Raw genomic sequence first — 13,940 nt, forward strand, 5'->3', positions numbered from 1 at the left:
CTGTACATGGCATATGTAGAGTGTTGATAATAAAGAGTTCCAATTAATATTTATAATTATAGAGAATATTGATTTAAAGAGAATCCTCAGTAGGTGTGTCACAAGATATATATTGGCAATCAATTGATTGATCTGAATTAGATACATGAACATAGGAAAGATATTATATACGCATATATCCGCTTATGTACTATATAGATGTACATGTAGTTGCGTCATTTATTGCTGACAGCTCTAGTAACAGGTGCTGTGTCAAGCTGCATGGAGACAGTCGGATGGACATAGGCCTATGTACAGGCGTGGCTTTTGAAAAATATAAATCTGTCTGCACAAAAAAAGAGTTCAGATTCGCACATGCGTGTACCAGATGAACCGAGACTAAATCATTTAACTAGTGAGTGATTTTTTGTGGTAAAGTCACTAATATATGCATATATAAAGTGCCATATTGCCACATGTCGACCTGCTCGATAAAAGCAGTGTTCATAGAGTTGAAAAGCGTGCTTTGTTGTTTAAAATTGAAGCCGTGTGAATTGTCTCTAAAAGACAATATTACAAGATATTATATTTGTGTGATTTTTGTACAACATAGCAGTTTCTTTCCATTTAAATCCCGCAGGTGAGTTTCTGCACCATAAGCACATAGTGCACGCGCGCATATTTGCGTATGGTGTTCAAGTATATATCTGATGATGGCTTCTTGAGAAAACCTTACACATGCTCATTATTGTTCGATTAGAACTTAAAATTCTATTCCCTCTCTCCCATACGGTTGTAATGCGCAAGTAATGTGTGGCTTGCGTGTATATATGTATATACAGCTGATGAATCAAGGGGCAGGTATTAGCACATATTCCTTGCAAATTTTGGAAAATGCACACTGATATACCACATATAGCGTACAGGATACCCCGAACATTCCTCAGTATTCATGTGTACAAGTAGCTTATGTGTCAACAATCACACATTTTGTAACACCTTGTAGAGTTAGATTCTGGTCGTTTTGTTTTCTTTTAGAGCGAGTATGGGGGGAGATAAAGTGTGATGTGACTCTAACATAGATCGATATACACATATGTTTCTATATTCAGTCTTACAACCTCCATACATTACTACAGGTACATTGTCTGTTGACTTATAGGGCATATGAAATTCATGTTTGCAAGCTAAACGGCTTAATATAACTTGTCTGCAACTAGAAAAGTCAGTTCATAATTTACCTTTCAACTAATTTAGCAAAAAAAAAAATCGTTTGCTGATCATGAACATTTATTTATAGATAACTACACAGTTTGACTAAATCTAAACTCAAAATTCTTCACTTGACGTAATAGCGGATAACTGCTGACCAACTTAGCATATCCAGTATCCAGGACAATTTGTTCACTGTCAGTCCAGCGTTCGTATCAAGTTTTATAAAGCTGTTTTTTGTAGTTTACCACACTAAATATCAGTATAATAAAAAGACCGAATTATATGACATCAGAAACGTCGCCTATCAATAATCCATGTATATATGCTTAACGTCGTACAATTTTTGACTCAAATGACGACGATATGTGTAGGTGTAAAGTGGCAGGGCGAGTCCATGCCGCCAAAGTGTACATAACACCTGACCCGGTCACATTATACTGACACCGGGCCAACCAGTCCTGTTTCCTTGCTCTAACTTCTCAGCGCTACGCGCCAAGCGAGTCAGTAACAAGTACCATTCTTTGAAGTCTTTGGTATGACCCGATCCACCCGCGACAGCAGTCAGTAAATGTATTTATTTATTTATTTGATTGGTGTTTTACGGCGTACTCAAGAATATTTAACTTATATGACGGCGGCCAGCATTATGATGGGAAGGAACCGGGCAGAGCCCGGGGAAAACCCACGGCCATTCGCATGTTGCTGTCACACCTTCCCACGTACGGCGTCAGTGAATGTATATTACGAGTTCGAAACAATCTATAGACCTGAATTGTAATAATTGGTCAATATATCCACGCCATTTCTTCAGACCATGCAGTTGTAAGGAAAAGGACACAGTTCTTGTGCCTTAATTTCCAACATAATAAGCAACAGATGCATTCCTGGAATGGAAAATTATACATTCACGAACTTTAACACCACTCAGCACATTAGTAATAGTAAATATTGCACATATTACACCCTGCCCTGGCTTAATGAATATACATTACAAAACGTAGGGCAAACTGGTGTAAACTAACCATGCAAGTGGCTATATAGGCCTTATGATAGGGGAAAAGATGCGACCGGATTAATTCAGTCATGACTAGATCCCTAAAGCCTTTATTAGGCTGCGTTTCCACCAAGTTTCACGTGTCTTGTGTCTCGTGTCATGTGTCATGCATGACACATGACACATGACATTAGCGGTTTCCACCGGATTTCACATCGTACATGTCACATATGCATGTCATTCTACCTTTGTTCGCCATGGGTGACAGTTCAGGTTCATCTGATGAGGAAATTCTTGCTCTATGTCTGTTGTACCGTCGAGCAAGGAAGAGAAACCGGAGCAGGCGCTCAATATGGTGCAGGGACCATTATTTATTGCGTCCAGAAAGGGGCGAATTTACAAGAACGTTTCGCCATCTCATGGACAATCCAGACAGAGAATTATTCTTCAATTACACACAAATGTCGTATGAAACCTATGCAGAATTGAAACAACTAGTCTTACCTCACCTGCAACCAATTGGAACCAACTACAGAGAAGCTATATCTGGAGAGCAGAAGCTCATCCTTACACTCAGGTAAGCAGCGAAAAGTTAACATTTGATAATGTTTTATTCAATCAAAACCATGAAAGTAAAATATCAACATCAAATGGAAACACTGCAGTTATATTTTTTAAAAATTATAAACAAAAACAAAACATTGCATATCTCATGCAGAACATAAATTGTGATTCTTTGGCACATCAAGGTAACGATATGATATTTGGTAATATTTGACCAATTTACAGCAGAACAATCAACATCAAGTTCGATCATTAATCAGTTTCAATTTGGATTATTTAACAACTCCAAAAATGATTCTTGGCTGTAAACTGTCCCAGAGCTGGTGGAGACGTCACTGGAAGTTCCGGGGTTATTCATGTTTGGTGGCATTACTTCTTGTGTGAAGTAGATTGGTTGGGGCACGGGCTTTGAAACTTCTTTCAGATCTCTCAAAACCTTCAGCTGGAACTCAATAAACTGGTCATCAGTTAGGGACTGTACTTTTGGCATTAAGGATTTGAAGAATCCCATTCTTGGACATTCCCGAGCAACAGATTTCTCATCCAACCTTCTTTTTAATGATTAGAATAAGACAGTTTCTTATTCTTCGGCACGACGTTTGGAACTGCATTTCTGTTTGACGACGCTTTCAGTTAAAGTCGGCTTGAGGACTGATGGTGTTGATGCTCGAGCTTGTGATGGTGGGTCAGTCAAATTATCTTCATCATCTGCATGAGAGGTAATACTGCTCTCATCAAGAATCCCCGAACCTTTTACCGCCTGCTCCAGTATACTGACGTTGTCGTCAACACTGCAACCAGACTCGTTCAGCTCTTCGACATCATCATTGTTGGTACTGAGATTTCCTGTGGTGGACCTTTTGTCCTTGACGATTTTAAGGAATCTCATACTTTCCATGAACACCCACGGCTTCGAACTTCCAGCTCCATCACCAGATTTATTTTTCATGCGATGTAGTGCGTTGTTATAACTTCTTGTAAGTGATGTCCATGTATCCTTTGCAGTAACACCTGTAACAAATAATATTGCATTAGCCGATAGTTTTCATAAATCAAATATGGTGTGAGCTTAGTCAAGGATTTTGGTGTGAACCCTGATTTATATCATTCTTATTACAATCATAATGACAGCTGTATATTAAGTATAATAATACTATGCTTTTCTTTTTTTCCAGATGTCTCGCAACTGGTTCATCATTTGCCTCGATGACTGTACCCTTCCATATGTCCAAGACTTCGATAGCTCGGCATGTACTAGCAACCTGTGAGGTCCTATGGAAAGTACTTCAGCCTATCGAAATGCCCATTCCAAATGAAGACAAGTGGAAAAGTTTGGCAAAAAGATTTGGAGATTTGTGGGATTATCCATTTGCTATAGGCAGTCTTTATGGTAAACACGTGGCATTGGTTAACCCGATGAACAGCGAATCACTTTTCTACAATTACAAAGGGTATCCCAGTATTGTGCTTTTGGCACTCAGTGATGCTGATTCGTGTTTTACATTAGTAGACTGTGGACAGTACGGACGAGTGAGTGATGCAGGTGTATTCCAGGCCTCAAGAATAAGCCAGCTTCTTGACCAGGAGAGGTTGAACATACCGGATGAGTCTTTCATGGTCAGTACCACAGAGAAACGGATACCGTTTCAGGTTGTTGGAGATGAAGCCTTTCCATTGAAAAAAAACCTCATGAAGCCATATGCAGCCAGAACGCTTGACAGAATTAAGCGGATTTACAATTATCGGCACTGTAGAGCTAGACGTCCAGTTGAGTGCACTTTTGGCATATTGGCAAAGAAGTTTGAGATTTTTCAACGCCCAATGCGCCTACAACCAGACAGAGCAATTACAGTTACTAATGCATGTACTGTTCTGCACAATTTCATCCGTAGAAGAGATGGACATATGATAGATCGGACATCAGAAATTAACTATGAAATCAGGCCTAACAATGAACAAGGATTGATGAATCTGCGCCCTCAGCAGGGTGGCAGAAACTCAGATGAGGCCACAGAAATACGTGATCTGATTGCTGCATTTTTCAACGATCCTCGCGGCAGTGTCATGTGGCAAGATCAGAATGTGTTCCGAAATGTCCTTCTTCTCGAGGACTAGAAAGTCAAAACAATTTGAAAATATTTGCAAGCAAAACACTGTTCATAAATTAGTGTTTATTTGTACTTTTTGATGAATAAAGTTTAGAAATTTCAAATACCTGTTTCTGGTGGTTGGAGCATTTCTTCTATTTTTTCCCATACTTGTTTCCGCTGATCTTTATTCTTATAATCCCTATGTCTGGGATCCCACAAAAGTGGGGTTTTCTGGACGAGGGATATCAGGTTATGTTTGTAGTCATTCATGTTTAGAAGTTGCAACACATGGCGTGAAAACGAAAGTAAAAGCTGGGGAAAACCCAGGGGAACCCCCTATCAGAAAGCAAAACGTGACACGAGACAAGAAAAAGAATGAACATGTTCATTCTTCGAAAACGTGTCATGTCACGCGAGACATGAGACACGCGACACGTGACATTGGTGGAAACGGTTCCGACCAAAATCATATGTTCCTATTTCTTGTCACGTGACACGTGACATGTCACGTGTCATGTGAAACTTGGTGGAAACGCAGCCTTAGACTACATTCCTAAGAAAGACATTCGATTGTAAGATGGGAATGTATATTCAGAAAATAAGACGGCCGGGGACAAATCTAGCCATAACTGCATCCCTCCCAATATATGCAGACTGCATTCCTAGAGATGAGGTTATAAGATATGACCACATGTGCATATGGGAAGGAAATAAAGTTTGAAACTTGTACTTTTTACGGGTATTACGTTAGAAATGATCTACATAAATGTGAGACAAAAAGTCCACATAGTGTTCAGCTCTACTTACTCTGTTCTCTGCTTGTTGCCTATATATGGTATTTCAGTCGGCATGATTTAGGCCTGTTTATAGCCACATTTCAGTACCGGGAATTACGTGTTGTTCTGAAGATTTTGTAGCTTTTCCTGTGTTCCGGTGATGTAGTTTCCTTTTATCTGGACAACATTAGTCGATATCTTAGATTCAGTTTTAAACAACTGAGTATAATATGTAAGTATAACATTGCATGTAGTGTCTGGTTGTAGCTTTTCCTGTGTTCCGGTGATGTGGTTTCGTGGTGTCTGTATCACATTAGACGACATCTTAGAGTTTAATATGCAAGTACAACATAGCATATAGTGTCCAATTGTAGTTTTTTCCGTATGTGCTCAAGTGGACGGAATGAAAATTTGAATATATCTATATTAGGGAATTGGCCCAAAAACCAGCATTCCAGCAACGACAGTAAAGTGTATGCAATGGAAGTTATTAGACCGAAATAAATTTAGAAAACAGTGGAAACAGTCATTCACCATTCAACCTCATCTTAATAGACTACGTACGTGGGAAGGTCTGCCATCTACCTGTGCATGCTCGTGGATTCCCCTCCCCCCCACCCCCCGAATCCGGCTCTGCCCGGTTTCTTCCCACCTTATTGCTCGCCACCATCGTGTAAATAAAATATTTTTGAGTACGGCGTAAAACACCAAGCAAATCAATCAAAAACAGAATAAATTTGAATTTACTTCATAATGTGTAAGTTCCAAGATTATTTTCATCTGTTGCCCTATCCAGTATCAACAACACATGTACGCTTACGCACTTGCTTTGTGGATTTACTTTTCACATTTCAAATTGAATAACTCTGAGATAAATATGGCTGTGTCAAGGGCTAATTTCAATTCTTCTTCGGTTAGTCTAATAACTTTTTAAAATTCCAATGGCCTACTTTTAACTCTAACTTCAGAGTTCATTGTCAGTGTCTTGGACCTAGGCCTATAACTTTTTGGTACGTGGTTACATAACTATACAGTAACATGTAGGCCTATACGACTACGTCCCCAGCTGCTCGATCCCAGCTGCTCATGTCATGTTACCCAGTATACTTAACTATAATTTAGCTCCCCCATTCGACAGCTATCAATCTTGACGTCATCTCTGCGGGCTACTTGTTTTCCAGACTGGGAAAAAGACTATAGGCCTACTTTAAATTCATTTATACTCCCGAGAAAGAAATTTGATACTTTTTTTGTACTCTTATATCCATCCTAATCTGAATGTTAAGAAATAAACGTGAAAACGTTTCATGTAGGTCCACTATCCTTTAACTTTGATTCAAATTTAAGTGAGTTACCTCAGCTGGGCATGATTTTCCCCTCACGAAAATCAGATCGCCCATTTGTTGAGCATGAGCTTTCTTTTATTCCCGATTCCTACTGAGTTGTTCACTGCACTAGGAATACAGCCCTTGTTTTCAAACATTACATTCGGATTCACGACTATAGGCCTGGCGTAATGGAGCATGTTCCTATTGTTAACAAACCACCAGAGTCAAACTTTTATAGACCACTGACAAATGACACGACTATTGTTACTGTTGTTCGAATACAGGAGGTCGCCAAGGTATCTGGGCAGGAAGAATGGAAATTAGGTGTGACTCGTGGTGTTAGTTAGGCCATGTTTTTCACGTGCTGAGACTGAACCGTGGCTGTCTACTAGTATTTTCAGGATACCAGGTTCAAATGGAGCAAGACAAGTGACAAGTGCCTGTTAACGCGAAATGCACATTACGGTAAACTTTATATGATAATAAGTCTATTTTCACATGAGCATTGAAAGGACACCGGTAGTGGATTTGTTCATCTCAAAGGTAATATACATCTCTGAACTGTTGATTGTTTAACCAATTGACGACTTTTAAATAACTGCTATACGCTCGAACTCTGTCCCTCTCAGCGCACCCCATCGGTTTTTGGCCTATGCCTAGCCTAATGATATCGTTAGCATAAAAGGTCTAATTCATTAGGCTAGCCTATGACAGGTACATGACTACGTCGCATGCTCGATCCTTCTCTAGCTGGTGATTTAAAAGCAGCTGTAAGACAATTTGTTTGCCATGTACATAGGGTGATCGGCTCTGTCAGGTTTTCTCCATCAATAAACCTGATGGCAGTTGTACAAGTGAAATTATTCTTGATCGCTAAACTCCAATCAGATAATAATAATAACAATCGCAAAATAGTTTTCACGCAATATACATGAGTCTAGAATTAGGGAAATTGTGTGGTAAGGGCAAATTTAGATAAGTTATTTGTTGAAATATCGCATTTGTTGTAGATATGGAAACTCCCAGTGGGAATGCAGATACAAATGAGCAGATCACGGCTGAGTACAAGAGAGATTCCAAATTAACTGCAGTTGTGAATGTTGATTTGAACTCAGCCTTTCAGAGTACAGGTCTGGAGTGTTCAGAAGCCGCAAATGGAGGGTCACAAAGACCAAACACTAGAATCTGTAATGATTTCAATGGAAACGCAGACGGCCGTATTCAGCCAGATGTAAGTGTGGATATAACCGAATCAGGATTGAATGCGAATGCAGTGATTGGTGGCGTGAATAGTATGAGCACGGCTCACATGGCAGCCACGACAGGTATGAACATTTCAGACGTTAACAGAGATTTGGAATTAGCGGATTTAACTGATACTTGCGGTGAACATCACGCGAATGATTTGCTTGTGCATGTTGAAGACAGTGTACCATCGATAAGGATTGGATGTGATAATTTAGGGTCAACGGCGTCATTAAACCGGCCACCGTCATACACGGATGCTATAAACGCAATATTTACATCACCGCCCAAATATGAGGACATAGTTCCGGAATACCGAACTGTGGCACTGTCGCAGTCTCAAGCAACTCGGCCTGCAAGACAAGGGTACTGCAACTCACCAACATCGCGTTTTGCTGCAGTAGGGGCTATGCTGGCATTCATAATGGTAGTACTGGTTGTAGCCTTGCTCTATTAAACTAAGGAATAACGGCTTTTCACACTTCACACTATATTCGAATTGAGGCTTACAAAATTATGATAATGAACATCGCCAAATACATGTCTTAGGACTCAATACTTGTGGTCGACTCGATTTCTGTCACAGATCGTATTTTCCTTTCCCTTGTCCGTAAATAAACACACGTCAAATTAACAAGTTGGTCTGTGGTCCCATCGAATCAAAGTGCGGCCATTGTCTTATAATACTGTACAGTATATCCCCTGGACAAAGAGTTCCCTGCCTTGTGTCTCGATGACCAAACAGCCGGAAGGTGGCGCTGATATGCCCCATATGGACGCCGCACTTCAGCAGGTTTTGGAGTGCTGTCAGGGCTGCCGGTTTGGGACGACGATACATAAAGTTCCCCAGAAGAGCCACGCCGAAGGCCACCGTGTTGTAGGAATGGGTGTGAGCGCCCACCCGTGCCCAACCTCTCCCCTCGAACACAGACCCGTCTTCCCCAATCAGGAAGCTGTACCCGACGTCTCCCCAGCCTGAGAAGGTAATATTGGAGAAGCTGTCACCACTCTGGTAGTACCAGCAAACGGTCTAATATGGCAAAGACATATTCACTAAACACAGCAAGAATTTGTTACAGAATTGCCGATATATGATGATAATACAATACGCATGATTCAAGAAAGATAACTATAACATCAACGCTTTGCATCTGAGAGAGTTATGATTAAATTATGTCAAAAAGTGAAGTGATAGTTCATTGCACGCTATGGATAACTTTGGATTCAGGATCAACTTTCGCAAATCATTATATTAAACCAAGTTTTCTCATGACGACGTTAAAACTTAAGCGCAATAACGCATTTCCTAAGAAAGTCGGTTATGATTAATTAAGATATACGAATATTCGCGAATGTTGACTATGGGAAAGCTTGAAAAGATATTCATTTTGGTCAAAATTCATATCCAAACTTTTCTGTCTCAAATAACTCAAGAATAACTCAAGCTGAATACTTCATTGGTAAGTTTCTGTAATCGCCATCGTTTTAATATCGTTTTGAAGTCGTGTGTTTATATTCTAAGGGGGCTTCGGTGGCCTCGGTGGTTAGCGCGCCAGCGCGGCGCAATAACCCAGAAGCCTCTCACCAGTGCGGTCGCTGTGAGTTCAAGTCCATCTAATGTTGACATCCTCTGCGGTCGTACGTGGGAAGGTCTTCCGGCAGCCTGCAGATGGTTGTGGGTTACCCTGTCTCTGCCCGGTTTCCTCCCACCACAATGCTGGCCTCCGTGGTATAAGTGAAACAATACGACGCATAACACCAATCAAATAAATAAATAAATTTATATGATATGTATAGAGCTTATGTTTTAGGAGATACTCGGAAAAAAGTTACCACAAAAGCCGTGTACATGACGTAAGGATAAATAAATTGGTTAATTGGTGTTTAAAACCAATATTTCACTCAGGCGACGGCGGAGGAGACCGGAGTGCCTGGAGTAAACTGATGAGCTCTCCTACATTTGATTTATTTATTTGATTGGTATTTTACCAATTTTTTGGGGAAGTGAAAAGAACATTTCACTTATACGACGGCGGTCAGCATTATGGTGGAAGGAAAATAGACAAATCGGGGAAAACCCACGACCACCCGCAGGCTGCTGACAGATCTTCTCACTTACCCCTACATTTGAGGCTGAATGTTTAGGCCATTTTGGTGAGTAGGAGGTGATCTTCAGCGACCTTCATGCATGACCACTGTCCACCAAAGTACCAAATATAATGTAGGGGACGTGAGAGAGCAGGATGAAGACTCTGCCTAGATTAATGAGGACTTGTGTATCGATCTAACCTCGCTCGTCCATATGGAAGTTCTGGATGGTCTTAACTTCCTGGGCGCACTGGTCCATGGTGTTGCAATGACTCATGTCAGTATGGTGGACAAATACCATCCCCAGGGTGGTGCTGGTCAGATTAGCCGGGGCGACAGGTGCCCGGGCATTCCATTGGTCGCGCGACACCATTTGTAGCTGCGCACATCCGTTGTCATCAACTGTAAACACGGGGAAAGTTTTCAGACCGTGGTCTTAACTTTTTCCACTGGAGGGAAAGTTCAACAACATAGCGACATTAAGAAAGTTAGATCCGCAAAAACCAACCGCGATGAAAACGAATACTAAAAAGATTCTGAAAATGAGGATAATGGATTTTATACCATGTACTCGACCTAGTGGCAGTAGACCTTACAGGTGCAAATTAAGAACTATAGAAACACATTTCAGATGTTAAAATAGTATTCGTTGGCAACTCCGCCACTCTAGACCAAGCATCAGAAATATTCCATGGGCTAAACGTGTGAAAACACAGTTACACCACTTTAGCAAGTTTTCACCATATCACTTATATCTAAGTGCTACATGTCAGACCCCTAGCTAGGATTTGGTGAAGGCATGGGGAAGGGCGCGCAGGCCCCTGTCCGCCGGAAAACTCGCAGTGCCGGAAATGCTTACGTCGCGTCAAAGGGTAGTTTTACATCTAACATCAGGATAAATTAAGTGGCCTAAAATATTGTGTTTTATTAAGCTTTGTAATTCTCATAGTCAAACGGGATCCTTAATCGCAAGGTTTGCTGCTGTACCCGATTCGATAGATATGACATCTGACCATAATTCCGGGGTCACCACGGCAGGGAATTTTCTCATTCCACCGCAGGCATTTTAGTGCTTTATCTCATGGGGTTTGGTGGCGAGGTGGACGACATCGCTTGTAGAACTGTGCGAATGGGGCTGCTGTAAGACAAGTGGGGAAGTTGTCAGTGACTTGCCAGTGATCGGTGGTTTACCCCGGCTTCTTCCCTGGGTTACCTCCACCCACCTAACAATACTGACCCACCGTCACATGAGAAAATAATCATGAGTGTGGCGTAAAACAACAATCAGTCAGTCAGTCAGTCAAATATCTTACAGGATAAATAAAATGTTAATTGAAACTCATTTTTGAAGCCCACCATTTCAGTAGTTGGTGTGACAACAAAATCTTTCATATATTATCACTCCAGCCTTCCAAGATTTATTTTCACAAACTTCTGTGTTCAACTTTCTTCAGTTGAAAGGAAACAGGATCAATTTTTTTAAAATTAAATCGGGTTCGCCATCCCTCCAAAGTAGGGACAATTTTCCTAACAGAAAGCAAACATCTTATTAGGGGTCATGCACTGTGGCTGTACTGAAAAGAATTTCCTACATCAAAATCGTGTAAGGTTTAACGGTAATCTGAGACTCACTAGTAAGCTGCACTAAAAGTCAGCGCACTGGCATATCTGACAAACTTTAACCAGAAAACACCTGTTATCGGAGTCAGTTAAAAGGCTAAAATATTGCCTTTGGAGGTTAACTGAAATTTTATATGGGGAAAATCATCCTGCCTTCAAAACACTGTTCTAGGATGGACTGACGCTTCCTAGATAGCCGAGCTAAACTCGGCATGCTACTGTGACAACTCAATGCATCGCCATTCTAGGCGCTACACGCGTAATTTACGAATTAGTAAGCAATGGCTTGGCAAGGTCACAAAATTTGAGCCTTTGTGCAGACATTTGCGCAGCCAGCCGACTCCGGAACTTCGGAAACCATGCCTCAGGCACTCAAGGTGTCTTAACTAACGGGTTTCCAATTTGGAAGTACCTCTCGGAAATTGGAGGCGAAAAATAACTGCACGTAGGTACTAGATCGTATGCCTATGGAATTATAGTGCACAGCGTTGTTTTATTCGACAGAAAATTAAAAATACGGAAAAAATACTTTACAAAAGATATTTTTAGGCATGGCGCTAGGTAATGCGGTTTCACAGAGGGATGGTGGACGTTCCGAGAGGCATGGCGATAAAACGCTAGCTAGGGCTCTGCATGTATATATAGCAGATAACATTAATGCTTGTTGTATATTATACACATGCACTAATATCCGGATATTGCCGGTAACTGAAAATATGGAGCCTGTAACGTGGACAAAGCTGATGTACCATACAATATATAGGCTAAAATTGCAGAGATTACAGCTAATCTTCGAAACATCTTAAAATGTATAATGTAGTTAATGGTGATTTACTTACTCAAAAAAGCCACGGATGTTTGAACCAGGTACACCGCCAATAGAATACTACGCATCTTGTTAGGTTTATGTTAACCCGTATAAGTCGTGGGAAAGGCACAGTTGTGTTTAACTTGCCCGTGAACACCGTGAGTAAAGGGACGAGTCAGGTTCCTGTATGACCCAAGCATTATTCGCTTTTGTACACAAGAAGGGATTACACACGGCGAGCAGCTTTCGTATGTTCACTCACATATCTATTGTCTCACTCAAACAAGCGTGTTACAATACTCGTCATTGACTGGCCAAAATATTAAATCATGTGTAAAAAACGTTTTTATTAACTGACAGAGATAACAAACGTGGAGCCGACAATGGATCACGTGTACTTTTAGAAGACAAAACCAAGAAAGGTAATCAATCCTTCTTGTGTAGTTAGAAAAACATGTTGACAAGGCAAGATTCAGTTAAGATTTCATGTGGGTAATGTCGAAAGTTTAGCGCCCTATACAAACTTTGATATATACATGTACGTACTTCTTAATGTATATGGACGAATCAAACCTCACACCTCAAACATAACGCGGTACCTCGTATTCAGATTCCCGATATACACTGACAAGGCACTGACAAGGCTGGTCCTGGGGATGTATCAGTAGAGGTTGCCACTAGTACGTTTCTAAATATACTGTCAGTCTTAGAACATCATTATATGTCTAAACCTGATCAGTCAGCGTTTGCTTATCCTTTCTTACTTGATTGGAGGTTTTTGTCGTGTTCCAGAAGTCATCACTTAAATGATGAGTGCCCTCAATAAATCATACACCGACCTTCGCCTGGACGTAAAGCCGTATTCAGCCGAAGCAGCAAGGGCTTTATTAGAACACTTTGACCTCATTGGTTAAGGGCCTGGAAGGAGGAGCGAATCAGCAAACGTTTTACCAGGTGAATGAGGCCCGTGATTCTGAGCAAAATATGGTTATTCAGCATATGTGCCGTATTTAACAAACGATACATACATGTATCTATGAAGGTGAAGATAAAGCACATATTATGTTATATGAATTAGTGCTAATTGTGCTTACAATCAAGCAGTTTTACTACCACAGATGTGACCAGGAAGTAACAAGACCGGGAAGTAACCTGACCAATCTTAACGTATTTCACTCCGTTAATTGTGGATCAGAATATGAATATTAGGCCAGCTGTAATCGTTGGCGTGAT

The 13,940-nt window shown here is 40.8% G+C and overlaps 2 protein-coding genes across 2 annotated transcripts; both read right to left on the reverse strand.

Moving 5' to 3' along the window:
* Window positions 1-3,014: 3,014 nt before the first annotated feature.
* Window positions 3,015-5,260, reverse strand: LOC135473652 (uncharacterized). Its single transcript, XM_064753517.1, has 3 exons — window positions 4,968-5,260; window positions 3,510-3,763; window positions 3,015-3,305 (listed from the first exon to the last, which is right to left on the reverse strand). The coding sequence occupies exons 1-3, from the start codon at window positions 5,110-5,112 to the stop codon at window positions 3,015-3,017; spliced, it is 690 nt and encodes a 229-aa protein (XP_064609587.1). The 5' UTR covers window positions 5,113-5,260.
* Window positions 5,261-8,705: 3,445 nt separating this feature from the next.
* On the reverse strand, window positions 8,706-12,831 carry LOC135474069 (peptidoglycan recognition protein 1-like). Its single transcript, XM_064754068.1, has 3 exons — window positions 12,739-12,831; window positions 10,481-10,681; window positions 8,706-9,166 (listed from the first exon to the last, which is right to left on the reverse strand). The coding sequence occupies exons 1-3, from the start codon at window positions 12,791-12,793 to the stop codon at window positions 8,817-8,819; spliced, it is 606 nt and encodes a 201-aa protein (XP_064610138.1). The 5' UTR covers window positions 12,794-12,831; the 3' UTR covers window positions 8,706-8,816.
* Between the last annotated feature and the right edge of the window lie 1,109 nt (window positions 12,832-13,940).

This window comes from Liolophura sinensis, chromosome 8 (assembly GCF_032854445.1).
Source record: "Liolophura sinensis isolate JHLJ2023 chromosome 8, CUHK_Ljap_v2, whole genome shotgun sequence".
NCBI classification, from domain to species: Eukaryota; Metazoa; Mollusca; class Polyplacophora; order Chitonida; family Chitonidae; genus Liolophura; species Liolophura sinensis.

Coding starts and splice junctions, on each gene's coding strand:
- LOC135473652 (XM_064753517.1), bottom strand. CDS start 5,112: ATGAATGACTACAAACATAACCTGATATCCCTCGTCCAGAAAACCCCA. Junction 3,764..4,967: donor GCTCCAACCACCAGAAACAG/GTATTTGAAATT, acceptor TATTTGTTACAG/GTGTTACTGCAAAGGATACA. Junction 3,306..3,509: donor TCAGTATACTGGAGCAGGCG/GTAAAAGGTTCG, acceptor TAATCATTAAAA/AGAAGGTTGGATGAGAAATC.
- LOC135474069 (XM_064754068.1), bottom strand. CDS start 12,793: ATGCGTAGTATTCTATTGGCGGTGTACCTGGTTCAAACATCCGTGGCT. Junction 10,682..12,738: donor AACATCCGTGGCTTTTTTGA/GTAAGTAAATCA, acceptor CCGTGTTTACAG/TTGATGACAACGGATGTGCG. Junction 9,167..10,480: donor CTTCCATATGGACGAGCGAG/GTTAGATCGATA, acceptor TTACCTTCTCAG/GCTGGGGAGACGTCGGGTAC.